Raw genomic sequence first — 27239 nt, forward strand, 5'->3', positions numbered from 1 at the left:
GCTGATGGCCTACATCATGGAATGTCTGATTTACGTGTGATCTGAGTAACCAAATTGGGGACCAGATCACTGGTTGTACATGTGCCTTGTAGACATGTCACTACGGTATGGGCATGTATCTCACATGTACATTGGCAACTTGCGTTGAGGACGCTAAGGATATTATTTAATTGCTTACCCCTCCTACAAGTGAATATTCGGCGCAGGTGCAGGCAGGTATCTTCTTAGTACATGGGGTGTACACCTTTTGGTTGGCGGTTTACTACTGCCAACACCACGGTGGACACGCCCGACGTTCAATGTATGATATGACCATACCAGCATATTTGAATGTAGCTATATCTAATAAGAATAATATCATGTCCGAAAGAACTACCTAAGTCTACTTTATACTGTCCACAGGCTAATATTCTAATGCTACGTACAACAAAATATAGAGGACTGTTAGAGATAATAAAAGGGCACTGTTCACTCCAGTGGTCTGTAGAGAGTCAGTATATGGCTATGTGTGTGTGGGTGAGCTTGTCTTACATACGCAGTGTGGACTTCCGAACAAAAGACGTCCACATAATGTAGGTAGCACCGACGTTGTGTGGACTTGCCCACGTCCACACAGTGTTTCCCATTTCTGGAAAACAGGTTTAGAGGCATTTTTGGGTTAGGTTTATTTGTAGCAGAATGAAGAGAAACACTAAAGGGAATCATAGAAAAAAAATTGGGTTGAAAGAGTTTTCACAGTTTGAGAAAAATGAGTTTTTTTCACTGGTTTTTCTTAACTACACGAAAGCAATGGAAAGTCCACACTAGTCATGTGAAACAAGTATGTGTGTGTGGGTGTGTGTGTTCCTGCATGGCATTACGCCTGAGGACAGACAACAAAAGGAGCACAAAGGGGCCATTGATCCTCGAAGGAAGGTGCCTATTGTCCTCGAACGCAGGTTTGTGTGCTTAGTCTATGGGAGAGTGTTATATTACAGGGACAAAGGAAAACACAAAGCCAATCCTCGGAAGCATAGCAAAAAACGACTGGGTGTGTGTGTGCACATATCCAGGGCCCTGCCCATTCGAGAATGGCCATAATAAAGGATGCCTATATAATACTAATTACCTACACAAATTTAAATACGAAAAGGCTACTCCTCTTAGTATTCTAAGGGAGGTTTAATTATGTACAAAGATTGGTCCACTTTTATATTGGGGGTGTAGCACATAAATACACAATGATGAACATTGACCTTCCTCAAATTACATGTCAACAATCTACTTCTGTGGAAGGCAAAGTGCAACTTAAGAATAGTATCAGCCAAAAAAAGAAGGCAAAAAAGACTAGTATGCTTTACAGAGATTAAGGCCTAGAGATTAAGGCATTCTTTTCCTGCAGTTGAATCTTTTCCTGCATTAAATCTTTGCTCACCATTTAATCTATTGCATTGAGCGTAACTCCTCCGTGATTGAAAAACCATTTACTGGTACATTTTGGTCATTTGACAATTTTCTAGACTGACTACTGGGTTAACTAGCTTAAACGCTGAAATGGCAAACGACGAGATAGATCTGCCGCAGCGTGCGGTAGCAGGGCTCTCCGGTCGCCAGCGGGCCCAGCGCCGTTGGGTCACGGTAGAACCTACTGTATCACTGTTTACATTTGGTTACGTTAGCATAAGTATAATCCAACCGTTCTACCTGCAACGCCGTCTAGCCGAGTCATTGCACAACATTACCGGGGGTGATGAAAACTCTGGATGCACAGGCAATGAAACGGATGACGACACTCAAGCAATTCAAGATGACATCCAGTCTCAGACTTCCCTTTGGATGTTCTACTTGTTCATGTCTGCAAGCATACCGCTCATGATAAGCTCGGTCGTTCTGGGCACCTTAAGCGATGAGTTAGGTAGGAAGATATGCTTGGTTATGCCGATCGTGGGTTACATTATTCAGGAGGTTGTCTATCTGGCAACTATGCACTTCAAACTCCCTCTTCCAGTTCTCTTCGTAGGATCCATCTTGCAAGGAATGAGTGGTGGCTTTGGGTTGTTTTATGCTGGTTGCGCCTCATACATCGTCGACATCACGTCAGAGAAGAATAGAACACTTCGTTTAGCGGTCATTGAGATGGTGTTCTCATTATTCGGTGGGTTTGTCCAAGTCGGTATTGGTTTCATGGTAGATTATGTCAGTATCTTAGCACCATTTTTCTTGGCTCTAGGAGCCAATATCCTGTGCTTGTTGTATATTGCCATTCCAGGTTTTCTGTTTGAAACTGTGGATCCAGAAAACATTGCAGAAGATCGTAAAGGGTTGAAGGAAGCTGGTAGGAGCGTGGTGAAGCTTTTCAAGTTCAACGAGAACGGCCGTCGATGGCAGATGCTTCTTCTAAACGCCTTCATGTTTTTCATAAATTTGAACATCGTTGGAACTTCAGCTATCTTTATCTTGTATGGGGCGGCTTCACCTTTCTGTTGGGACGCCATCAGTGCGAGTATTGCCTCAGCGTTTAGGTACATTACTGTTTCTGTTGGTGAGTTCTTCTTGTTATTTTAACCAATAAGGCCGAATTGTCAATGTAATTTAGCACCAAATATTAATAAACCATTTTCATTCTGTTTTATCCATTTTATAAATTTTTCCAAATTGCTGGTTCTGCGGACTAAAAACAATGTGTATCTCAACTTCCAATACTAAATAACAGGTAAGGAAATGTTTTGGCAAAATTGGAAACCATCGTTTTGGATTGTTTTTGTGATAAATGACAAAAATGTAAAGAGGCTTGGATTGACTAAGGTTTAGATATTGATTGAATGAATAGAGTTTTGAAAATAATATCCGAATTTTTCAAATGATATTTGTCATAGGAATGGTGGGTGGAACCAAACTCTTTGAGTTGTGCATGGGTGACCACTGGATTATGCAAGTCAGTTGTCTGAGCCTTTTAGCCTTCAATGTTGTCATGGGAGTGTCGCAAACAACCTGGATGATCTATCTAGGTAGGTACATGACAGAGATGAAGTAATAACAAGTCATCCTTATATCCTAATATGGTATTTACACTTAGTGGTGGTGTACTGCTTTCAATCCAGCCTACGAGATTCTGTCCTCGTATCACAAAAAAAGGTAAGTGTTCTTTCAGCACACCGAACATCATTCACATAGGGGTGTGTGAATTGCTTTCGTTTTGCTAAAAGAACACACCGTCGTTTTTTGCTATGCTTCCGAGGATTGGCTTTGTGTTTTCCTTTGTTCCCTGATCTAAACCTTTCCCATAGACTTAGTGCACAAATCGGCATTCGAGGACAATAGGCACCGTCGTTCGAGGATGAATGGCCCCTTTCTGCTCCTTTTGTTGTCTGTCCTCAAGCGTAATGCAATGCAGGAACACCCAAGTGTGTAAATGCCGGCAATCGTGGACGCCCCATTGTCCCTAATCCTCTTTCCTTTGTTTGTACTCTAAATTTTTAGCGACAGCTCTCATTGGTTTTGTACACGATTTGAGATCGTGGACGTTCGGTCAATCGTGGACGTATTGTTTGAGCCCACATTCTTTTGTTCTACGTCCACGATTGCCGGTGTTTACACACGCACACACGCACACACATTCTAAAATTTGTATCCTTGTGGAGACATTTCTTTGTTCTCGTGTAGTAAAGTGTTCAATTTTGAAAGTGAAGTTTCAAAATGCTCTTATTTTAACCAGAATTAGTTTCCTTGGCTGAAATTTGGACTTGATATCCCTTTTCTAAAACTCTTCCATTTGCGACGGATCAACCCACCTTGGAAATTCCTAGTTTTTGAGTAAAACCCATATGTCTATTTCGTGAAAACCTTGTGGAGACCTATTCATCTATAGAAATTGCCCTGGAGACCTTTACAATGTTTTGTTCCCTATTGTGTGCGAGTCTCCACAAGGATACAAATTTGGTCACACACACGTGTACACATCTTACTAATTATACGTGGACAGAACCTTAAAAGTTGGTTGTGTTTAAACTTTCGTAAATTGAAAAGTACATGATTGTAGGGGGCTCTGGATCGAGATAGTACCTTTGCTGTCTGTCAGCTGCACTCTCTTGGTAGAGTGGACAGGCATCACTGATTCTCATCCATCTCCTAAATCTCTCACGTGCTGGCTCCAAGTGCCACACCCCGGTATACCGCTTCAGCTGGCGGGCGAAACCACGTGAGAGGTTGGTGTCTACACTGCACCACTGGGCGGATGAGCTACTTCAGACAACGGCCAGGGGGAGGAGGTGAACGTCTGATTCAACGGAAAAAGGAGTAAACCTGCCTTGCAAACACCCTTTCGGCAGATCCAGCAAGGCCGAGAGGGGATTCTGACGCCTTGGCAACCGTGACGCCTTGGCAACCGTGATCTCCAGCCTTGCGCCCTTGAAAGGCCACTCCAGCCTCATCCTAGAGTGAGGAAACAACACGGCAGCTGGCATTTACGGGTTATTAGTCTCATCCAATTCGCGTAGAGAACGGGGCGCCACGGGCCAGCTTCGACGGTGGGAGGAACCATCTCATTCCAGTGGTCGGCTACCGCTCGCCTCAACCCGGGCAGCCCCGGCCAGTGACGTGTCGAACCGCCAGCGTCCGTCTGCTTCATTGGGTGCTTGGGGCTTAGTGTATAAGCACGACAAGCGGACGTCAACACCGCACCAGACACACAAGGAAAGATGAAAACAAAGATGCCAATTAACTCTTCGCATATCCAGCCGGAATGTTAGAACCATGCGCACAACTAGGGCTCTCATACAGCCTTGACCACATCGACGACTCTCGCAAAACTACCATCAACCGACTCAATGTCAATATTGCTGCTCTCCAAGAGACACGGCTAACTGACTATGGTTCCTTAAAGGAGAAAAACTACACTTTCTTCTGGCATGGCAAAATTGCAGAAGAGACACTATTGCACAGGGTCTCCTGGAGGCATCCAAGATCCAAACGCTGGCACTAGCTCGACCTCATCATCACGACACGAGAGGCACTCAACTTCGTCCACCCTACCCGCTCTTTTCATAGCGCAGACTGCGACACGGACCACTCCCTCGTCTTCAGTAAGGTCAAGCTATACAACCCAGGCAGACCATTTCTGCTAACAAGGTCGAAGGACTTTGTGGGGTCGACGAAGGCGAGATACTGGGGTCTCCTCTGTTCACGACATTTCTCCAGCAGTTGTCGAAGGGTAAAGATCATGTCCACCGTGGATCTTGCTGCCCTGAAGCCACACTGTGACTCAGGGTAGACGCGCTCCGCCAGAAGTTGGAGCCTGATAAGGGCAACGCGTGCGAAGACCTTCCCCACAGTGCTCAGCAGAGAGATGCCGCGGTGGTTATTACAGTCGCTGTGGTCGTCCTTGTTCTTGTAAAGTGTGACGATTGTGGCGTCACGCCTATCATGGGGGACACCTCCTTCATTCCAGCAAAGGTAGAGGAGGTCGTGAAGATATGGCAAAAGGGAGGGTTTCCCAAGTTTGATGACGTCAGGTATTATCCCATCAGTTCCTGGGGCCTTGCCGCAAGCGAGGCTGTCAATGGCTTTGCTGAGCTCCTCTTGCGTGGGGTTCTTGTAAAGCTCCTCCATCACAGGCAGGCTGGCGATGTCATTCAGAGCCTCCTCTGGCACTGTGTTTTCTGTGGCATAAAAATCCATGTAGTGCTCAGCCCACATTTCCTGCTTGCTGCTGTCGGTGATGACTTCACCGGACTTGGATTTGAGAGGCGCCGTTTTTTTCATGGAGGGACCTGTGGCTTGTTTGATCCCCTCGTACATGCCCCTGATGTGGTCTCTTCAAGCTGCTTGCAAAGTTCGGTTGCCTTCCAAAACTTCTCAGCATCGTGACATCATATCACAACAGCATACAGGGCTCCGTCCGTTGTGATGTAGAAACTTCAGAGGCCTTCCCAATCCGCAGTAGAGTGAAGCAGGGCTGCCTGCACCGACCCTCTTCGGAATGTTCTTCTCTCTCCTGCTGTCGTTTGCATTTGGCTCATCACCTGAAGGCGTTTACCTTCCACAAGACAGTTTACCCACTCCTATTGGTCGAGAGCCCTGCACGTGCGTGGTTTTAAACGTTTGAGTAAACACCGACTGGTTTTAACACTTTTTTTGGTCCGGTTTCACATGAAATTTGGACTCCTAAGAATTCTAGTCCCTTCAACCGTTCATTGGTTGATCCCATACACGTGACCAGTTACTGTCCTAATTATCTTCACTTAGGCATGCGCAAAACTAATAATGGGTCCGTATTTCATAGTGTCCTAAATTCACACCACACCGGCGCCGCTGCGTTCTGCGCCTAATCGCGCAGTGCGCGATCTCCATGTAAGGAGAGTTTTAGTCCTACTTGCGCGAGGCACATGACTGTAAACGTAGCGAGAGGTGTGTTTCATAAAACATAAGTAAAATTGTTAAACACAATCTTACTTGTTTAAAACCGGCCAAGCATTCCCTTAATATAGCTAACCATGAAATTTTTATCTGATTTGACCTTAAATGCGAGTCAATATTATAGAATACTTAAAACGACTTTCAAAGCCATTATTCCTTTATTCAAGATACATTATCATAAGTCTGATAACCCTGGATTTGTTTCAGCCAGCATTCTGGGCGCTTTCGAACTGATGTCCGTTCCAATAGCACGAACACTCTTATCCCAAATAGTGGAGTCAACGGAAATAGGTGAGAGTTTTTTTCTTCGTTTTCTGTATTTATTTGTTATTCTTTTTTAAATTCTGAATTGTTTCTGGCTCTTCCCATCTATTCCTCCTTTTTTGTGGGGGGGGGGGGACCCAAGCGCCTCTCCTTTTTTTTGGGGGGGGGGGGGCTCAAGCGCCTTTAGCTACTCACTTGAGTAGTCAACCATTTAAAGCTTCAAAATGACTGGTCTTACTCCCAAATAAACATACAATGGTCTTTAATAATTATTGTTTCCACAGGTGCGGCTTTTTCCTTAGTAGGATGCCTAGACAATTTGGCAGGGTTTATAGCCGGTATTATGGGCACCGGTATCTATTCAGCTACCGTCAAGTCTGTACCCCCGGCTGTCTTTTACGTCTTCGCTGGTTTGTGCGTCTTCCCTGTTGGAATCGTTGTGTAAGCAGTTTTCATTACTGTTATGCTTTTCATAGATCAAATAACCATAAGACATTTAATCCATTCGTCGATTTCAAGTCAGATCTTATAACTGGAGACACATATAAAAAAAATGCGAGATCGTTTTATTTGTAGCATAAAAATATTGACAGCCTAGCTCCTCTTTCCTTGTCAAAAAAGTAAAATGAAGTTTTTATGAGGTGAAGTGTAGATTTCTAATGGCAGAGTAGGATAAGCACAAGTTGCAAAGGTTTATTGTGACCTAAGAAACTGAAACTGATAGCAGAACTGAAGCATTTATAATCCATGTTAATTGCAGGGTGCTGCAACTGTTCTGGCCAAGAAACAAAAACGACGAAGTGTCTGAGGAGGAGCATGAAGAATGCAAAGGAAGCGATATGGGTGGCCATACCAACGAAGGTATCGACGAATCTGATACGATTTGAGTTGTGTACGTTTAGAAGATGTATCATATACATGTAACAACAATTACATTTATTACTTTTACATTATTGTTACCCTGATAATTTGGCCAATGAAAAATCCAAAGACAACTTAGCTCCCTCGGGAGTATGCAGCTCGATGCTGCCATTTCGGCCCAGGGTATGATCAATCATAACAACCATCTCTGCCCTCACAGGTACCCCTTTACTCCTGGGTGGGGAGAAGCAATGAGTGAAAAAGTGCCTTGCTTAAGGACACACGCACACAAAAACCCTGGTGGGAATCGAACCTACAACCTGCAGAATTACCCGCAGACCACGAGTTCAGTGCTCCAGACCTCAAGGCCACGGCACTCCACAAGGGTAATCATTGCACAGGGTAATTCTTGTCCATGCATATTATAAATTGTACACCAGTGCTGCATAAAAAGTGTGATTTAAGGACTGCGAAGGATATTGATTGCAAGGCAACCTGCAGGCAGTATAAGACTTGTCTGTGAGACAACGAGATGGTTGCTTCATATAAGTGGCCGCTTTGGAATTTGTTATGAAGGGGATCAAATGTAAGAAGACTTTCTTAACCCTGCGCAGCGTTTACAAGAACTTTTTATCCGAAGTCGCCAACTGCGTACCTTTGGGACGCAGGTACTTCCCCCACTACGCAAGACCCTATCCATGTCAAAACAACAAAAAGTCACGTGCCAGACAGTGTCCAGGCATTTGCCAAACAGGGCACTTAAAAGATAATTGACTGGTGGCTGCGGTTTGCGGCTATGAAGGGAGATGGCTGTGTCAAGTTACAGGTGTTTGTATATGTTTCAATGAGACTTTGCAGGAGGCCTGGTCCCAAGGTTGTTGACACCGCTCGGGTGAAACCCTGGCTGCAAAGTGCATTGAACCAGCTGATTTTGCATGGGTTGAATGAGGCTTAGATGGAAGGTGAACGTCATTGGCCTTCAATTTATTTTCCAAAAAATTCGGTCACCTGCGTACCCGGGGTACGCAGGTCACTCCGAGCAGGTTTAAAAAATTAAATGTCTACCAACTGAAAAATCGAAAGTAAAATATATGTACAGGCAAATAATTTCTTTGTTGTCCTTAATAAAACATCTAATTTTACGTCTTTAAAAAATGTATATCAGAACGACAATCACATGAAGGCAAAATAAGATCTTCATCAAGCAACAGGAAAGGGAAAAGAAAATTAGTTCAAATGATATTCTGTTGAGGGAACTATTTTGAGTTATGACAGAGCTCATTTTTGAAAAACAAACCGGCTGTGAGCCAAAGGAGATTGTTATACCTCTATCTGGAATACTGTATTTTCATTGGCCTAGAACGATCACATGTTAAGTTTATAACAAAGTCATGGCATACTCCCAGTGGGATATCGCGTACGTGATGTCACACGGGGAGTGTGCTAAGACTTGTGCGTACGATATATTATACGGTGTGAAACACTTGTAACTTTGGTACCCACGCTATTTTCACCATGTTTCCACACATGAAGGGAGCAGCGAACTAGCAGACGACCAGCTGTTTCGAGCACGCGACATGTCAGTTGACGTTCGATTGTCATGATTGTTGTGTTTACTGCTGTTTGTTTTCGTGATTTTTACATCACAATCCAACGAAGCCAAGACAGAAGTATAGCAAAACTATTATTGATGACTGCTGTGATGTGGGATATGACGTTTTGAACACCCTCGGGGCGCATAGCACGCCGGCTCGGCTTAGCCTCGGGTGATATGCGCCTCTATTGCCCTCGGGTGTTTAAAACGTCACATTCTTCATCACATCAGGCAACTTGTTAATTCCATCACTGACGGAAGAAAAGACAACATTATTTTTGCCTATGTAATTTAACCCACAATTGGTCACTTTTTTCTCTCTCTCTTGTTGAGTTCAGTAGCTTTGCCTCTAAGCTCGTTCGTCTCTGGTCTTGCTGGTTTTCCCTATACAAATTAGTTCGCTATCGACACAGTTATCCCGGCTCATTCCTGAAATGTGCAATGCTTGTATCAATCTGCTTTTATACCGCATTCTGCATTGTTAACAAGGTTATATCTAAAAATTTGATTGTCTGGTACCTCAATAATTGAAGCTTCTAATTGATTGTAAACTAAAAGGCAATTATATGAATGTATTTAAAGCCCAAACATTATATTCAACTTTTCAATTCATTTGTTTTACTTTAGGGCTATATGCTTATACTCTATGAAGCGACATTGATGACTACTAAATATTCCATCTGTCGACGTTTAAGACCAAATTGAGAAATAAACTAAAGTACATTTTTTACCAAAACAGGTTTGGTAGCAAAATGCCTCTCCGCTAAAGGAAAACAACTTTGTAGAGATAGGACAACTCGTCTTTAGTTTTAGAAGGGGAAAAGGGGACACTTTTTTCACTCGAGCTTCTTCTCAATTTCTCATACAAATGGTGATAAGTTTTCTCGTGATGACCAAGGAGACTTTTTTGGTTGTCTTCAAGGTTTTGACTGAAAAAAAAAACCCAATACGGTGTCTTAACACTAGTTAAAATACTAGAGGAGAGATGATAAGACACGTGCGATTTGTTAAGAACTTAATGATGCTTAATATGTAAGTTGATTTTTTGGGCAGAGTGCACGAGCTTCATTGTCCAAACGACGGTGCATAAATTTTATCCCTCAAGCAAAATGACAGAACCTAAGAAAGTTCTGCGTTGACATGGTGGACCATAGACTGATGATTGAAACGTTCATCTGCTTGGGAGTCAGCAGATTCATCGTCCCTGGGTTGTGCGGCTTTTACAGCAACCGGATGCAATGTGTTCGATACAATCAAACTTTGTCTACATACAAAACTCTGATAAGTGGCTTTCCTCAGGGTACTAAGCTGAGACCAATTGGGCATCATGATTCATGATGCTGTTGAAGATGTTCCTGACTAGGCCTATATGAATCGTTGGAAATATCTTTTTGATCGGACACTAGCTGAAAACCGTTCTTATTTCTGTACTAGCAAGCTTCAGGAGATTCTTAATAAATTTAGTCAATGGTGTGATGATAATATGCTTTGCTTAAATCCAACCAAGTGTCAGACCCTCCAGATATGTTACAAACAACAAGCCCCTGTCCCCGCTGTTCTTAAGTTCAATCAATGCCCACTAAGTTCAGTTTGTTGATTAGGCAAACATTCTTGGTGTTTGGATACAGAACAACCTTTAATGGAACAAAACTATTTCAGAGATTTCCGTCAAAGCTAACCGTAAATTGTACATGCTCCGTCTGCTGAAAGAATATGGGTTCACTAAACCCACAACTTGTTACTGTGTACAAAGGGTATATTCTTCCATTGTTAGAATACGCTGATGTATATGGCATTCACATGTAAACAATCGTCTCAATTAGAAACACTGCAACGGCGAGCATGCCAGATAGGCTTGGATAGTAAGTTTACTTACTAGAAAAAAAAGATGCTCTTCAAGACTGCGAGATTGAGTCTTTGTCTAGCAGAAGAGAAGGTCACTGTCAGCGGTTTGCGGAAGGGCTCTCCAAAAATCGCGAACTATGGACCTTCTCCCCGACTAGATATGAGAGTCATTCTCGCAATCTGCGCAGTGCCCATAATGTCGACCAGCTGAAGCAGTTCTATTCCTTAATTTGTTATTTTATTAAATAGGTAGTTGCAGTACGTTTGTGTGTAAATATTGGTGGTTAATTTATGTCCCAATGAATCTTCCAATGCACTTTTCATTGCCGATAAGGTGTATATATTTATATGTAATATAATTTTACAATTTTAATGTTTTTTCTTACAATTGTATTTTTAACTGTAATTTGGCCATTTCCCACGAGTGTAAAAACAATTAACTAAACTATCTAAACTTTCTAAAAATGAGAAGCTTTTCATTAAGATATATTTAACGTGCTTTCAAACATAAGAAAGATTTATTATCAGTATTCAACAGACATGGTTATATGTGAATCGAATTCTTAGTAACATACATTTTATGAGTAACTTCAAATGTGCTTCATATTAAGCAGATTGGACTTCTCTTTCACTTCATCATTGCCAGCAGATTAGTCTTACTTAGCTCACTTACGTCTGAAGACGTTGCCTTGGCAAACCGAGTCCACATATCTACTATTTTGACCTCGCGCCAGGGATACATTATTTATTACACTTCCAAATATGGATTGACTGTCCAATCTGTCCAATATGGATTGACTGTCAATGTCTGTCCAATCAGATCGGTTGTTACAAAAATTTACTTCCAACAACAAATTCAGAGAAGGTACGGCTACCTTAATTGGATAGGCCTTGGTCATGCAGCATCTTGCCTCTAAAGCCGCCTTCAGGTCGACCCGCGATTTGCTTGCGCCACTACGGAACATCGGCGGCGGAACACTTTTAAAAGTGGGGGGGGGGGGGGGGGGGTGCAAAGTGCAGTTACTGTTCCCGGAGCAGAATTAAAGCAAAATCAAAGCAAATGGGAAAAGTGTGAAGTTGGTCCGAAACGAAAGTGTGACCTACGTAATGTCTGCTAACCTATGCATGTGGACTATTCCTACCGTAATTTTCGGAATATAAGCCGCGGCTTGATTTTGCCCATGAAAATGTTTACTGCGGCTTATACACAGGGCGGCTTATACGCTGAGCCTTGAAGAATAAAAATAAGATTCACATGTGTAGTTAATGTACTGGTATAAGGAGAGAGGTGTTGCTGAAATGAATTATCAATTAAAAAAGTAATTAACAAACCGAAACCTAGGTACCGAGCGGTAAAAAGTACGGTGAAAGCTGTCTTCGACGCTTGCGACCAGCCGTACGTGATACCATGATTGGTGTGCAGCTAGCTGCATGCTTTACCCCAGCGGACCACACCATTTGTGGTAATGAAGGGGTGTACTTTCTTGGGAACAATAATTACCAATATTTCTGCATTTAAAAAAAAACGAAAAAAAGACGACTAATACTTTTTATGGTGTTCGAAAAATTTCTTTATTAGATAATAAGTTGTTCAACGTCACAGTATATATTTTTTTCTTGAAACGAATTCAAGAAACGATGTAAAACTCAAAACAGGGACTAAATCACCCCTTACAAAATTAATGGATTCGTCCATAAAAAAATGTCAGCATCGTTTCGTACGGCGTTAAAGGGTCTTTGGTTTTGACTATTTTTGAAGAAAGTAACGATCGAAACTTGAACTTTTTACGTTACTATTCCCTAGTAATCACAAAAAAATTGAAAAGTTTTGAGGTAAAAACGGACCTGTTTATTCTTAGGACAAAACAAGTCGGCATCTGTTGCCACAAAAGCAAGATTTGTAGCGCTCCAGTCAGACAACACACGGTGGGTTGCATACTCTCTCACGTACTGCGGGAAAATGGCGCGGCGCAGGCTGCCTGGCCGGCCATGCACTAACTTTTAAGGCCGGAGACCCGGACGGGGGCAGCCGGCAGCAGTTCCCGGTGTTTATTTCTCATCATCAATTTCCATATTTGTTTGTAAGAGTATCGATTGAAAATGATTTGATATAAATTTTGTGGCCCTTTTTATAGCTTCTGTAGTGTAACTGGAACTGGTTCAGAGCTTTTTGACTAGAATTTGGAGGCCTTACAAAATTGAAACCGCTGCGGTGGGTGCCGGCGGCTTATATACGCCGACTTCAGATCTTAATTTGCAGATTTTTGCGTGCTGCGGCTTATACACCGCGCGGCTTATATTCCGAAAATTACGGTATATTCCTATTTTTCGTATCATTTTTCAAATTTTGTGTCGCCATACTCATTTAGGTATAAGGCCTTTTGTCAAATTTCACCCCCAGCCAGGGGTGTTAATCGCTATTCAAGAGTGGGGGAACATACCTTGATCAGAACTGATGCGAGCGTGAAGCGTGAAGCCCTTGAGGCGTGGGGTTCTAAATACTAATACTTTTTATTAGATATTCATAAATACCTCAGACAGTTTAGCTATTCCTATTGGTCGAGATCCCGTCACGTGGCCGGTATTAAACGGATGATAAGACATGGCTAGCTGGTCTTAAACACTTTTCCAGTGTCACAATAAAATGTGGACTCCTAAAAATCCAGTGCCTCTTACCGTTTCATTGGTTGAACGTTCACAATCCTCACGTAGGCATGCGCAACACTACAATCGAGTCAGAATTTCATAGTTCTAAATTCAAAACGCAACGCCCCAGGTGCGTTCTGCGTGACATCGCGCAGAACATGTTACGCGCGCGTCAATCTCCATAAAAGGGTTGTTTACATCTTACTAGCCAGCTGAACACTCCATTATTTTGCTAGAGGGATGTTTCAAAAAGCATGAAGTGAACTTGATGAACAAAATCGGGATTTTTTGAACGAATTATTTGATATTTTTTTACGAATAAGGTATTTATGAATGGGAATAAATATGTGCTCGGTCGGTATTTATCACTCTGTTTAATACCGCTTAGAGTCTGGGTGCTGATAATTACCCTCGCCTCCGGCTCGGGTAATTATCAGCACCCAGACTCTAAGCGGTATTAAACGAGTGATAAAAACCTCCGGAGCACACATTTATTCCCTTAATAAATTGGATTCTAGATGCTCTGTGGTGCGATCTGAGGCAATTTCTGACCACTTTAACCAATATTTTCTGAGCAAAAGATACATTGTAGTACATAATACTATTAATAGGGCCCTGTGAATGAGACACGTGTTCAAAAATCTTTTTTACCTCTTGTATCATTTTAATTAACCTCGTTTTTAAAAATCGCTCGTGGTAAAAAGTGGGGGGGGGGGGGGGCAAAATAGCTACCTATTCAAAAGTGGGGGGGGGGGGGCAACTGCCCCCTCTGCCCCCCCGGTTCCGCCGCCGGTGCTACGGAACCGTCGGCATCAAGCAGAAAAATAATGCTCAAGTCCAAAACTGAGAAATCGTGTGATTCTCTTGAAACAAGCGGCATCCCGACGCAAAATAATCTCAACCATGCTCATGTCACCCAAGACGCGACGATCCACCACGATTCCACAGTATAGTCGTGTTCCCTAACGTGGCGCACTTCGAAGCGTACCCGACTTTCCGCGTGTAGTGTTGACAAACCTCTTTGTTGACAAACCTCAAATTCATGCATGACATTTCCGTCATTTTTCGGGTATATGTAGCCTAAGGTGTGATGAAATAAAAACCACTATTGTTTATGTCATGAAATGAGTACAAAAGGTACTTTTGAGAGCTGTTTTTCAGGTCCAGTTTCGACCCAAACGTGCAACTGTGTAAAAGTCGTCGTTGCGGGCAGCAAACAAAACACAGTAAATCGTGACGTAATAAACAGGACTCCCGATGCACAGTAGCATACACGAGTCCTGTTTATGGCTGCATCCGAATCTGTTGTCTAGAGCTAGGTCTAGGTCTTCGCTCCATTAGAAATACGCGGAGACGCGCTGACAATAGACGTAGCCGTAGCTCTGGAAGCCCGTTTCGGACACGGCCTATTACGTCTCGATTTACTGTGTTTTGTTTGCTGCCCGCAACGACGACTTTTACACAGTTGCACGTTCGGGTCGAAACTGGACCTGAAAAACAGCTCTCAAAAGTACTTTTGTACTCATTTCATGACAGAAACAATAGTCGTTTTTATTTCATCACACCTTAGGCTACATATACCCGAAAAATGACGGAAATGTCTTCGAGCATTCCACAACTTCTTTAAGCATTGCAGATCTGCTGCAACAGTATAGGATTGAAGAAAATGGGTCGAGATTCGCTTCCACTAACAAAAAACAATTAGTTTGCCCTTAATGTTCCAATACATTGTTCTATTAAAACTCACGAAGTTATCTAGCATTTTCTTTAAAAGGCTTGCATAGTCTTCGACCATAATTATAAGCGTGCTTAATTAACCCTACGCACATTAACGAAAGCAACTAGACACTAAACTAAAAGCCTAATTCTTCCCTATCTAGGGTATCTGTTTCTCTCAATCGAATTTTACACCAGAATCAACGCTCGTTACTGTCAGTCAAGTTTTGTCTGATGTGGTGGATTTATTCACAACGATACTCGATATCGAATCCTTTGTAGTTGAACACGGAGTCGCTCTTGAACTTCATCAAGGCCAGGTTTGTTTTGGAGTCTTCGGCGACACCATTCAGTTCATCATCACAGTACCTGGCGGTCAAAGCAACGCGATTAAGAAGATCGAAATCAATCTTAATCTTGGATTTACTGCATGATTACATTCAATTGCAAATTTGTGTTGAACATTCCAAATTCATATAATGTTAACAAAAGAAAGAATTCGGAAACATCCCTTCCACCCTTAATACGCACTTAACTGAATCGAATTATCCCCTGAATTAGAGTTTTTCTTCGTTGAAAAGATCAATGAAAACTAGAGATTTGCGTTTGTTGAGTTACAAACGCAGGGTGATCGGGCGACATTTTTATAGGAACATACCCAGTGTACTTTTGAATATCGTAACAGAAAGAGGATCAGAAAATTTAACCTTCTGAGAAGTTCGATTTGTTTAATTTTGGACGAAAAAACATCTTTTGGAGTACTTTGATGAGCCATTGCTTCGATGTTCAGATTCTTCAAATGCCAAACACTGCTCAGTGAATAGTTGGCCACGCTAAACACCAGTGCCAGCAAGAAGCGGCCAGATTATCAATTAAACTTTGACAGTCAATATTGTTTGGTGATAAAAAAAACTTTAATAATTTTGGAAAGCTTTAGGAGAAGTTTTGCACACTGATGTTTGTTCTGGTACATTTCAATCAGAAGTACTATGCTATCAGCTTCGGTCCAAAGACCGGGCCATGGGTATAAAATGAACGTAAGGAGCAATACTCGTTGCCATTTTTGGCAAGGTATGCACATCTAGAGTTGAAAAATGTGCTTTTAATTACTTTTTTTCAAAATGGCCGTCAATATGTTTCTTAGAGGATTATTTGTATGTGGTATAAGCATGTTTTGGCCGCCATTTTTTTTCTAAAAGATAGCACCCAAAAAAGCTGCTACCGCTGCAATATTAATTCACATATTTTTCAACTACAGAGGTGCATACGGTACATTGCCAAAAATCACAACGAGCATTTTTCTCTCATTTGATACCGACCAAACCCCCAAGCTGATGGCCTATACTGTTATATTCGTCTGAACTTATCTGCATGTGGTTAGTGGTCATCTGTAACCAAACTCACCTAGAGCTATTCTTTTTCCTCGTCGACCGCTTTGGTTTTTTTAGCATTAGGTTCATCAATTGATTTTTTGGCCTTTCGCTTGCTGCATATGAATCATAAAAAAAACTTCATCTCAGGAACAGTGACATTTTAAACATTTGAATACATGGTAAAACTTGAAATGGAGAAAGCAACTTTAGTTAATGTAGAGAAAACTACTAAAGAATAGTTTCCATAAATCAGTTCACGCCGGGATTATTTTGACAAGAACGGAATGAAGCGCAGGATTATTTTTTACTCCACCTCAAGCCAAGATGGTTGAAGCCATCACCATCGGCCGGGCATGCTTCGTTCGCTGCAAGCAGGTCGCTGGCAGATATTTCCGGCCTCGATCGTTGCGTGTTTAGCCGTCATCCGTTTACGTGCCAAAATCACAACGGTCATTATTCCCCTAATTTGATACCGACCAAACCCCCAAGCTGATGGCCTACACTGTTAATTTCGTCTGAACTTATCTGCATGTGGTTAGTGGTAATTTGTGACCAAACTCACCTTGAGCTTTTCTTTTTTCTCGTCGACTCCTTTGGGCTTTTTTTAGCATCAGGTTCATCAACTGATTCTTTGGCCTTTTGTTTCCTGATGAATCAGAAAAAAAAATGTTCATCTTGTTTTAACATGATGAGAATAAATAAATTGACATTGAATTGAATCTTGAAAACAGGGATAATTTAGACATTTTTAAACGCGGTAAAACTTGAATTGGAGAGAGCAACTTATATTCAATGTAGAGAAAAGTCAGAATAGTTTCCTTTAATCAGTTCGCGCCAGGATTATTTTGACAAGAACGGAACGGAGCGCGGGATTATTTATCACTCGACCTCAAGCCAGGCGGGTTGAAGCCATCACCCTCAGGCATACACACTTATATTTCCGGCTTTGCTCGCTGCGAGCGGATCGCTGACAGATATTTCCGGCCTCGATCGTAGCGTGTTTATCCGTCATCCGTTAAGAATACCGCTAAAAAAAAGCATGTGAACACCTTATCCAGTGCGAAGCATGAAGCATTTCTCAAAATTCAATGAAACGAATAAAACTAAAGCTGAAGTGATGTTTTACGAATGTTATATGAGCTTTTTTTTGGCTAGCATTGAGCAACAAGTGGCAACAATTGGTACATTGCAATCAGAAGTACTATGCTATCAGCTTCGGTCCAAAGACCGGGCCACCGGCATCAAAATAATGATCAAAAGGAGCAATCGTAGCGATTTTTGGCAAGGTATATGCACATCTAGATTTGGGAAATGTGTGATACCTTAATTTGCAGTGCGAGCGGTGGTAGTTTCTTGGGTGTCATCATCATAAAAACAATGTTTTCAAAGTGGCCGTCAATATATTTCTTACCGGATTATCTGTATATGGTATAAGCATGTTTTGGCCGCCATTTTTTTTTAAAGTGATAGCACCCAAAAAGCTGCCACCGCTTCAATGCTTTCACCTTATTTTCCAACCGCAGAGGTAAATACATTGCCAAAAATCACAACGAGCATTATTCCCCTCATTTGATACCGACCAAATCCTCAAGCCGATGGCCTATGTATTTTGTCTGAACTCATCTGCATGTGGTTAGTGTTCATCTGTAACCAAACTCACCTTGAGCTTTTCTTTTTCCTCGTCGACTCCTTTGGGCTTTTTGTAGCATCAGGTTCACCAACTGATTCTTTAGCCTTTTGTTTCCTGTATGAATCATAAAAAAACTTCATCTTAAGAACAGTGACATTTCAGACATATCTAAACGCGGTAAAATTTGACATCTATGGCACAGTTGTTGTTGCTGTTCTTTGTAACATTACAGTGGCGTAGCACGGTCGTTTATGGAGGGGGATTTTTAAAAGGGCACTTGCACATCATCTGTGGTGAAATGTAGACAAGTTTTTTTCCCTCCGGACACTTGGCCTCCGGGGAGGGGGCACACTAACATACATTATGCACACTAACAGACATTATATTGTGCTTTTCAAGGCGTTACAGGCGTGAAATTAAAAAAAAGGCACCCGGAAGGACATGTAGCATAAAAAGGGCACCACTTCTTTTTTAAAAGGGCACTTCTTAAAAAAGGGCACTCTTTAAAAAAAATATAGAGGGGGGTAAGCAGTGGTCAAAAAAGGGCATTTGAATGGAAAAAGGGCAGTCTTTGCAAAATATTGGGGGGGGGGGGGTAAACACTCCCCTTAACCCCCCCCCCCCTCCCCCACCCCTGCTGGCTAAGCCCTTACATAAAACCACCGAGTATAAAGTTATACACGGAGCCCACAGTCCTTTTTCAATCTAAATCTCAAAACTGCTGCATATAATGACGTACGCTTGAAACTTCTCTGTCAAAGTTTTCCGATCTTTCGGCTGCAGCTGCTCGAATCCGAGGATCATTTCGACAGAATATGCGTCCTTCCACCCAACCTCAGCAAGGACTCCCGGCACGAGAAAGCAGTCTGGATGGTACCACAGAACATTACTACAGGGTTCACCTCCGGGCGTTATACCATACCAATTAAAACCGACGCGTACCTTATCCTGAAATATGATTGCAAATTGACGATAGTCAAGTCTCGACTCCTTTAACCTTATTACCTTCCGAAGTCCATCAAAATCCATTCCCCCCATTTCGGGGATTTTGGTAAGAAAGCCATGAGTACCAAGTCCATCAAAATACACCTGTAATAATGGTGGTGTTGTGGTAGATTTAAGAAGCGGCTTTAGTCCATAAGCATTATGTGAAGCAGGGTAAGTGATGGATTTTGGCAGACTTGGTCAAGTACTTAGTAAAAGACACGTGGGAGTTAGGTTAATTCAGGAAAGCAAGCAACAAAACAGAAGCATACTACAAGGCATAACTGATAAAACCATTGCAATGTTGGTAGGATACACGTACAAACCAAAAATAACAAGCCTCTTGTATATGTTTTAACTACATGCATTTGACACAGCTAGCAGGGCACATCACCCATTTGACAGCAATCAAAACGTGTACAACCACCCCTGCGAGCGTGTCTCCATCAGAATTTTTGGCAGTGAATTCTTATAACCAGTTTGCACCGGGATTATTTTGACAAGAACGGAACAAGGCGTGGGAATACTTTTCACTCGACCTAATGCTAACCGGGTTGAAACCCTCATCCTCTATTTCCGTCCTCTCCCCCTGCGTGTTTATCCGTCATCCGTTCCGAATACCAAAAAGCCTTTGCAGGCATACACGTCATCCGGCACAAACTGGTTAATGAAAAGATTGAGTTTGCACGTGCAAGGATAGCTGGGGGTTGATAAAAACCATGACAATTTCAGACTGTGAAACAACAAGAGACATATCGGCATACCAGTAGTTAATGTAATTGTTCTGCACCAACAACAAAACAAATAAATTAATAAAATAAATAACAAAATACGAACAGACACTAATTCAAAGTAAGGTTTCTTTCTAACTGGTCACTTTTGTGGGCATCCACAACCTACAAATCTGCAAGCATTTCTTTAATTCTGCCGAGGCAAACCTGTACTAGCATGACAACGTACCAGACTAAAGATTCAATGGACACATCAGTATTCAGTAATTACCTTGTCAATTTTCTTACAACATACACGACAGCTGCTTCTGTTGGACCTGGCGTACTCCACGTTAAAGGCTCGTAGAAAGGTTACTTTGTTCTTTGTGGTCCCGCCGGTACTGATACAACCTCTGATCTTCTCCTGATCATCCAAGCGCAGGTCGTCAAAGTTGGCTACAGGCAAATAGCAATAAACAATTTGGTTAGAGCACATTAAGGCCTTCCACACGAGAGCCTCTCAACCCAGGTTGAACTCATCCCTTGAAAATTCCAGTGCCACGCAGTGGCCGCCCCGGGTTGATTTTTTTCAACCCTGCATGTTTCACATTTGTTTCGTGCAAACCGAGCTTATTTTGCTCGGTTTACTACTGGTGTGGTTTACTGCTGGTGTGGAGCAGGGTTGTGTTCAAACCGGGGTGAAATCAATCTCAGGGTTGGTGCAGGGTTGAACATTCTGAAGTGTGAAATGTGTTTGTTTTCAACCCTGCATCAAACCCGAGATGTGTCCAAAAAGAAAAAAAATGATGCATTGAGCTGCGATTTGAAATGTCCTCTTCATGGAAGAACTGGTTTATACATGATAAGGTAGTTTGTTTCTGTTGTGTACAAATTGGACTTAAGTAGGGCTGTCCAGGATATACCGAATATTCGAATATTCGATCATGATGAAGCGATTACTCCAATAGGTTTTTACTGGTTTGAGTTTTAGAAAATGAAACGCTATGCACGTACACACACGCCTGTGATGTTATTTTATGGAAAAATTTAATCGCTTTATTGTCAGGTGCCAATTTTTCGTCAACAGTAATTATTTTGTAGACGGCGGTTCATTGTTCCCATACTTCAGGTAAAAGACCTTGACAGTTATACAGGGTGAGTCCAAAAAATCGGAACCCAAACCCCAAAAATAACATTTCAAATTAAAAAAATATGTAGCACCAAAAATAATAATGACTGGAAAGCCAATTTCATAAGCTACTTTTGGATGAAAAATTACGGAAATTGGTCAATCCGTTAAAAAAATTACCATTTAAACAAAATGACCCTAAAACCTGTCTCGTCCAAAAAATGCGAATTCAACAATCGTCGAAACAATTGTCTTCAAACATCAACAGCGATGAAATCTTAGTTTAAACGTTAACAGTATGCAACAAAGTCCTTTTGAAGGCCCGTCTTTTAAAAAAGTAGATTTTATTAATCATACTCTTTGCCTTACCAGGGTTGTTAATCAAAATATTGTGTGCTACAGTTGGTGACAGTTGTTGAAACAAGTATTCTGTATCATTTTCTTTGTTGAATCAAACAGTAAAAACACATAATAAATCGATTTTTTTTGGACGAGACAGGTTTTAGTGTCATTGCGTTTAAATGGTGATATTCTCTGAACAGATTGAGCAATTTCAGTAAATTTTTTTTATCTAAATGTAGCTTTTGAAATTAGCTTTCCAGTCATTATTTTTTTTTGACTCACCCTGTAAAATAACTATATATGGGTAGAAGCCAATCACAACGAAAATTAATGTCTATAGACTGTTTACAAATCACAGATAAACGTGGAACCTATGCTGAAAAACGCGAGCGCGTACGCTTGGCAGATTGACCAAGTCTGGGTTGCTGCATCACATGAAAATGACACTGCCACAGACATACACGTTTATATGTCTGTGGTACATGCACGTTTTTGAAATGATGGTCCAGGTTCGACGCATGAGGGCGGGCGTTACTCTGTACAGACCATGCGCTATGCGTGGATTTACTATATAGGCACAGACTGAGCGCAACCCGGAATTGGGCCAAGTCTACCATATAGGTCTTACCTATATCATCAGTAGATTTCACCTCGCCTTCCACCACCTTCCAGAAACAGTCAAAGTGATACCAGTTGGGCCCCACGCCTCCCAATGGATACTACAAATTTATTAAAAAGAAAACAAAAAAGTATCATGATGTCCAATTTCCTGACAAATTTTTTTCCGGACTCCTGCCCCCTTTAGGCCATGGGCTGATTCCGCATCAGGTCTAGAAGTTGAGGTTTGTCTTAACTTTCTGATGTCAATTGAAACTTTTCTAATTCGATAGTATTGAATCTGAATCTGGATGTAAGCTACATAATTAGCCTTATGACGACATCTTTTCTCATTATTTTCCCTTTTTTGGTCAAAAATAGTATTGTTTTTGGGTCGGCTTTTTTTTTTCAAGCTTGGATTGTACAGACAAGGTGGGTACTATTTTGCTTGTTTGTGTCCTCATATAGGCCTACATTGGTGTCCTCCATCATTTGCCTTGGTGCCCTCCATCAATTGTCTTTGTGCAATTTCCTTATTCCTTGGTGCTCCTTAGTACAAAACTGTGAGGTGGTGCGGCAATCCGCTCCGTTCACAAGTACCCCTCACCGGCAAACAGAGTACAGAAGGGGGTGACCGAACGACGCCATCTTGACTGCAATTCATTTGCTGCGAAGCGCGGCCACTGCGCGTACATAGTACAAATCCCCTGGTGTACGTGTGTCACACACAAGGAACAGTGCACGTCAACCAGCGAAATGTCCCACCCATGGGACGTCGTTGCTATGTAAAAGGGCGCCCTCTTTAGGTAGTGCACGGAGCTCATAGAGATCGCTGTTGTAGCTACCGCGGAAAATTTGGAAAACAAAAAGATTGACGCGCATGATTAAAATCGACGCGCGCGCTGACCAGAGACCGACTATTTTTTGGCCTTATGAAGATTTTTTACACTTACCTCTGTCGTCCTTATTCAGCACAAATCAATCACAAGTAAATCACCAGTCAGTTTCAAGTGAATAAGTGACTCAATTTTTCCTCCATTTCTTTACCCAGAATACATGATTTGCAAGCAACGTACAATGTTTTATTTTAGAGACTGCGTAATGCCTTTTCATTGCGCTGAATAGCCAGTCAGCGCCATTTACGTATTCCCCATGGACAGGGGTTGATGAAGGAACGGTGCACGTGCCCATGGATGATGGAGGCGAGGCTGGTACGCTGTGGGGTGCTGTGGTCCGATGGTTACGGTGTTCGAAAGTTGGGTAACATTCCCCTTTATTTCTAATTTGTGCAAACGATGTGGTGCACATTGTACATTTTTACTGAGAAATTAAGTTGCAAAGTAAAGACGAGATTGCACGTTACAGGCTTTCGCCCACGGCCTACTTGTCGTTTGGCATGGGCCTGAATGTTTTCTGACTTTCACAAGATTTGCACAGAATGTTCATTGAGGAGTCCAGTAAAAGTGAATTGGTCTGAAGATCACCGACAAATTAATAAGTTAATAGTTGGGACTTGGGAGAATATTAAGTTAAAGTGCACGTCCTGTGCACCACGATGACCGGTCGACCATGATGACATGCCTGTCGTGTCGACCGTGGGATTTGACACGGTTCTGTTGCTTTTGGCTAGTATTGTGCGCGAACAGATTTGCTGATTAATTAGGCAAGACCCCGCATCTTGACTTCCTAGATTTTGACCAATCAGCAGGCGCTTTCTATAGGTCTATCGGTCTTCGGCCATTCCCCCGTTTCGCGTCATAGACATGGATTAAAAAAAACAACGTCATGGCGCGCGGGGCTCGGTATGATGTTACACGAATGCGCTCCCGGCTATTGTTGTGTTACAAAACGCTGCATTCAAATTGACGAATCACAGCGTTAGTCCTGATTTTGGGATGAAAAGACGTCACGATTTAGTAAAGTCGACTCCGATTGGCTGGCGCGCGGCTTGCATAAATCTGCATGCTTTGACATATCAGACGTTAGACAGGAGATGGCTCCGTAGATAACGGGTGATACTCAGACTAGCTTTTGGCATGCTCTGACCGGAATGGTAATTCCTTCCGATTTTTTGGGCCATGACGGCAATGTTTTGATTTCAATGCTTCTGCCTTTCGGCGTCAAATTCACGTGTGACTGCGCCGCGAACCGCTTGTGCGAAATGCGAATTATGTGCCGCGAATTCGCCATTTCGCGAAATAGTTTATTTGAAACGTATCGTGCCTGCTGCGGCTGGTCCCAATTTTACGGCGCTGCTAAAGCACACAAAAATTGCTTAGCACAAAAAAGTCTGGCCTATAAAAGTTATCAGTGACCCGGGTTCGATTCCCGCCTGGGTCATTATGTGGATTAATTTCTTCTCATTGTCTTCTCTCAAGTTGGTGTGATGGTTCCCCATGCTTTGCCGACTATGATACAGATCTAAAGATACACATGGAAGTTCCTAGGAAACAAGTTGCAACCTGACGCCTATGGAAAGCCAAGAAAAGTATTTCCCAACAGATTCATGTCTTATCGTTATTTTTGCAATAAATGAACTTCTCTAAGATGATATATGAACAAAACAAGTGGCGTCAGGTTGCAACATTTTTTCCAATTCCTCCATGGCTAATTAGATAAGAGCGATGTGCACACGCTCAGGCATGGACACCTTAAACCTAAACAGAACATTAATTATCAAATTAGGTTTTGCCCTTCACCAACGTATAAACACTGTACACTCGGTGTGTTACCTCCCGAGTGAAAGTTGGAGAAAAAAATCACTCGGGTGGGACTCGAACCCACGACCTCCTGCTTTCTAGTGCAGATGTCTTACCACTCGACCACCGAGCTAACGGGATCGGTTGGCTGGTTCGATTCTGAATGATGTAGGAGGTTGTGGGTTCGAGTCCCACCCGAGTGACTTTTTCCAACTTTCACTCAGGAGGTAACACAATGAGTATACAGTATTTAAACGTCGATGAAGGGCAAAACCTAATTTGATTAATATCACCCCGACGCAAAATTCCATCTTATGATAGAAAATTAGTTAATTTAAGAAAATCGTTTCCCCTCACCTGCGCCGTTACAGACATACAGAGATCATCTTTGTACACAGTTCCACCCCAGCAGTCGTGAGCTCTGCATGTATAACTGTTATGCTTGGCATACTTAGCAGCGAATGGAAGTTCGGACTCTGCCATTTCGAATTGATTTCAGAAATGTCAGTGTTTATGCCGACGAACGGAACGTAACGACGCGACGACGAATTTCACTGTGTTCACAATGTGATTGGGCAACAACTCATATCACAACTAATATCACATAAACTCGTACCAACCCGGCCAGCCACCGGTAAACATGTATGAACACGACAAGGCAAAGTCATATTGGCTGTAAAGCGCTAGCAAGTACGTACATGTAGTATACAATACTACGCTGTGAACTTCAACCTGTGTCGATTAGCCTACGTGTACGTGTGCAGTTCATCAGCCCGCTATAAATAGCAGTCCGGTCAATTATGACAAAACAGGCCTTGACCCAGAACAAATTGCAATAGAATCTATTTTAACACACACGAAGAAAAAATCACTGATTAACATACTGAAAATCTAACTTAATCTAGGGAGTGGAAAGGTGTTTTTACTCGCCTTGTCTTGACTGATTTTTTGCAACTCCTCAACGCGTAAACTGTCGTTTGGACGGTGCCATGTTTTACGCTGTCGCGTCTGTTGCCCGTCAGGACGTCCTTTCACAACACGCAGGAAACGTCGGGAAACACGACTAATTCATAACAGACGGCTTTTTCATGTCGATATTTCTGAAATCTCTGGGATTTTACCTTGCCGGCGGAGTGTTGCCGTGCAAACCATAGGGAATTATTATATTTTTAAATAAGAATTTGGATTTTGTTTTACTTCCGTAATTGTTAGCCACCAATTGACTAAATTTCGCCAGTATAGCGGCTCAGTAAATCATTGATAACTTTGACATGGGGTGCAGTCATTGATCTCTATAGGCCTATAATAAATAGAGATCATGGATCAATCTTACTTATTTCTTCTAGTTATTAATCTATCTATTTTAAAAAAAAGTTTGTTTGTTGGGGGGTGGGTAATCTGAAATCTAGAATTCGTAGAGAAGTTAAGGTCATCGGCACAACCTAAAATTGTTAGAAATTGTTATAACCTCAAACACTTAAGGGCGGATCCAGAACAAATTTTTTTTGGGAGGCTACAGAATTATATAGCCCCAAAAAGTGGGTCCCAAAAATGAATGGTTTCTATTGCCAAAAAATTCTCAAAGTTTGCTCTACAAACGTTCACATTAATCAATACAAATAAAAATGTTACAATTTATTATCTTGTTCCCCAGTTTTGTACAGCAAAACAAAAAGAGAAAAAGAACAACTCTGCAAAGTTTTCTCCTCAGGGGAGAACTTTAAACGAAATGAAAATTAAAACTTGGCCCAAAGGGGAAAAAACCTTTTAGAGATATAAAATGTTAACTGTTGCAACCTGTTTAACTTGTATGCAATGTTGTTTATACAACGAAAAAAAGAGAAGAAAAAAAGAGAGCAAACTTCAAAGTTTACCCCTCAGGAAAAAATCTTTTAGAGGAATGAAATGTAAAGCGTTGCTTCTTAACTTGCGTTGCTTCCCAAGTTTGGTCTCTTTTTTGGGGGGGGGGGGGGACAAACCCTAAAAAGTTTGCTCCTTAGAAAAAAAATCATAGTGTTGATGCCTATCATTTCAGTTTTCTACATATAATTTAAAATTATAGGGTGTACATATGTAAACTTCAATTAAGGTGTTGGCGACGTGTTGCTCTGCGCGATTTTGTTCAAATGTCAGTTGATCCTTCCAGTCCATCCTCATCAGGCAATGTCACATTGGAACAGCTACCTCTGATTCGAAGCCTGCACATTCTGAGGAACACTCCAAGCCTTGTTTTGTCACTGTGTGTTGCATCCCATCATGCAGCCACATCGGATTACTCCAAGCAGCTCCCTGGCCAGGTGCTGGATTGAACTGACATCAGCGCTGCAGACTTAACACGCGGCAGTCACTTGATCCCCTCTCATCATTTATTAAAGCTTTCTTTACACAAATCGGATTGCAGTTCTTGCAGTGAAATTCAGTACGGACACTTTGGCCTGCCCTGACACTAATAAGTG

General features: G+C 42.0%; 2 protein-coding genes across 3 annotated transcripts; one reads left to right on the plus strand and one right to left on the minus strand.

The window, feature by feature from the left end:
- The first annotated feature begins 1533 nt into the window (after positions 1 to 1533).
- Positions 1534 to 7544, plus strand: LOC119745187 (proton-coupled folate transporter-like). The gene is made up of 5 exons (XM_038221411.1): positions 1534 to 2521; positions 2856 to 2987; positions 6601 to 6684; positions 6942 to 7098; positions 7418 to 7544. Exons 1-5 carry the CDS (start codon positions 1534 to 1536, stop codon positions 7542 to 7544), a joined length of 1488 nt encoding a protein of 495 aa, XP_038077339.1.
- Positions 7545 to 15217: 7673 nt separating this feature from the next.
- LOC119718910 (poly [ADP-ribose] polymerase 1-like) lies at positions 15218 to 25542 on the minus strand. 2 transcript variants are annotated; one of them, XM_038188340.1, is made up of 8 exons: positions 25141 to 25541; positions 22116 to 22206; positions 20309 to 20472; positions 19062 to 19270; positions 18353 to 18436; positions 17255 to 17338; positions 16724 to 16805; positions 15219 to 15688 (listed from the first exon to the last, which is right to left on the minus strand). In XM_038188340.1, the coding sequence occupies exons 1-7, from the start codon at positions 25264 to 25266 to the stop codon at positions 16730 to 16732; spliced, it is 834 nt and encodes a 277-aa protein (XP_038044268.1). In that variant the 5' UTR covers positions 25267 to 25541; the 3' UTR covers positions 15219 to 15688; positions 16724 to 16729. The 2 variants fall into 2 exon arrangements, with proteins under 2 accessions (XP_038044269.1, XP_038044268.1); XM_038188341.1 differs by lacking the exon at positions 17255 to 17338 and having other exon boundaries at positions 15218 to 15688; positions 25141 to 25542.
- Between the last annotated feature and the right edge of the window lie 1697 nt (positions 25543 to 27239).

Source organism: Patiria miniata, unplaced genomic scaffold (assembly GCF_015706575.1).
Source record: "Patiria miniata isolate m_02_andy unplaced genomic scaffold, ASM1570657v1 HiC_scaffold_7, whole genome shotgun sequence".
NCBI classification, from domain to species: Eukaryota; Metazoa; Echinodermata; class Asteroidea; order Valvatida; family Asterinidae; genus Patiria; species Patiria miniata.

Coding starts and splice junctions, on each gene's coding strand:
- LOC119745187 (XM_038221411.1), top strand. CDS start 1,534: ATGGCAAACGACGAGATAGATCTGCCGCAGCGTGCGGTAGCAGGGCTC. Junction 2,522..2,855: donor GTACATTACTGTTTCTGTTG/GTGAGTTCTTCT, acceptor TATTTGTCATAG/GAATGGTGGGTGGAACCAAA. Junction 2,988..6,600: donor AACCTGGATGATCTATCTAG/GTAGGTACATGA, acceptor GATTTGTTTCAG/CCAGCATTCTGGGCGCTTTC.
- LOC119718910 (XM_038188340.1), bottom strand. CDS start 25,266: ATGGCAGAGTCCGAACTTCCATTCGCTGCTAAGTATGCCAAGCATAAC. Junction 22,207..25,140: donor GTATGTCTGTAACGGCGCAG/GTGAGGGGAAAC, acceptor ATAAATTTGTAG/TATCCATTGGGAGGCGTGGG. Junction 20,473..22,115: donor GAAATCTACTGATGATATAG/GTAAGACCTATA, acceptor ATTTGCCTGTAG/CCAACTTTGACGACCTGCGC.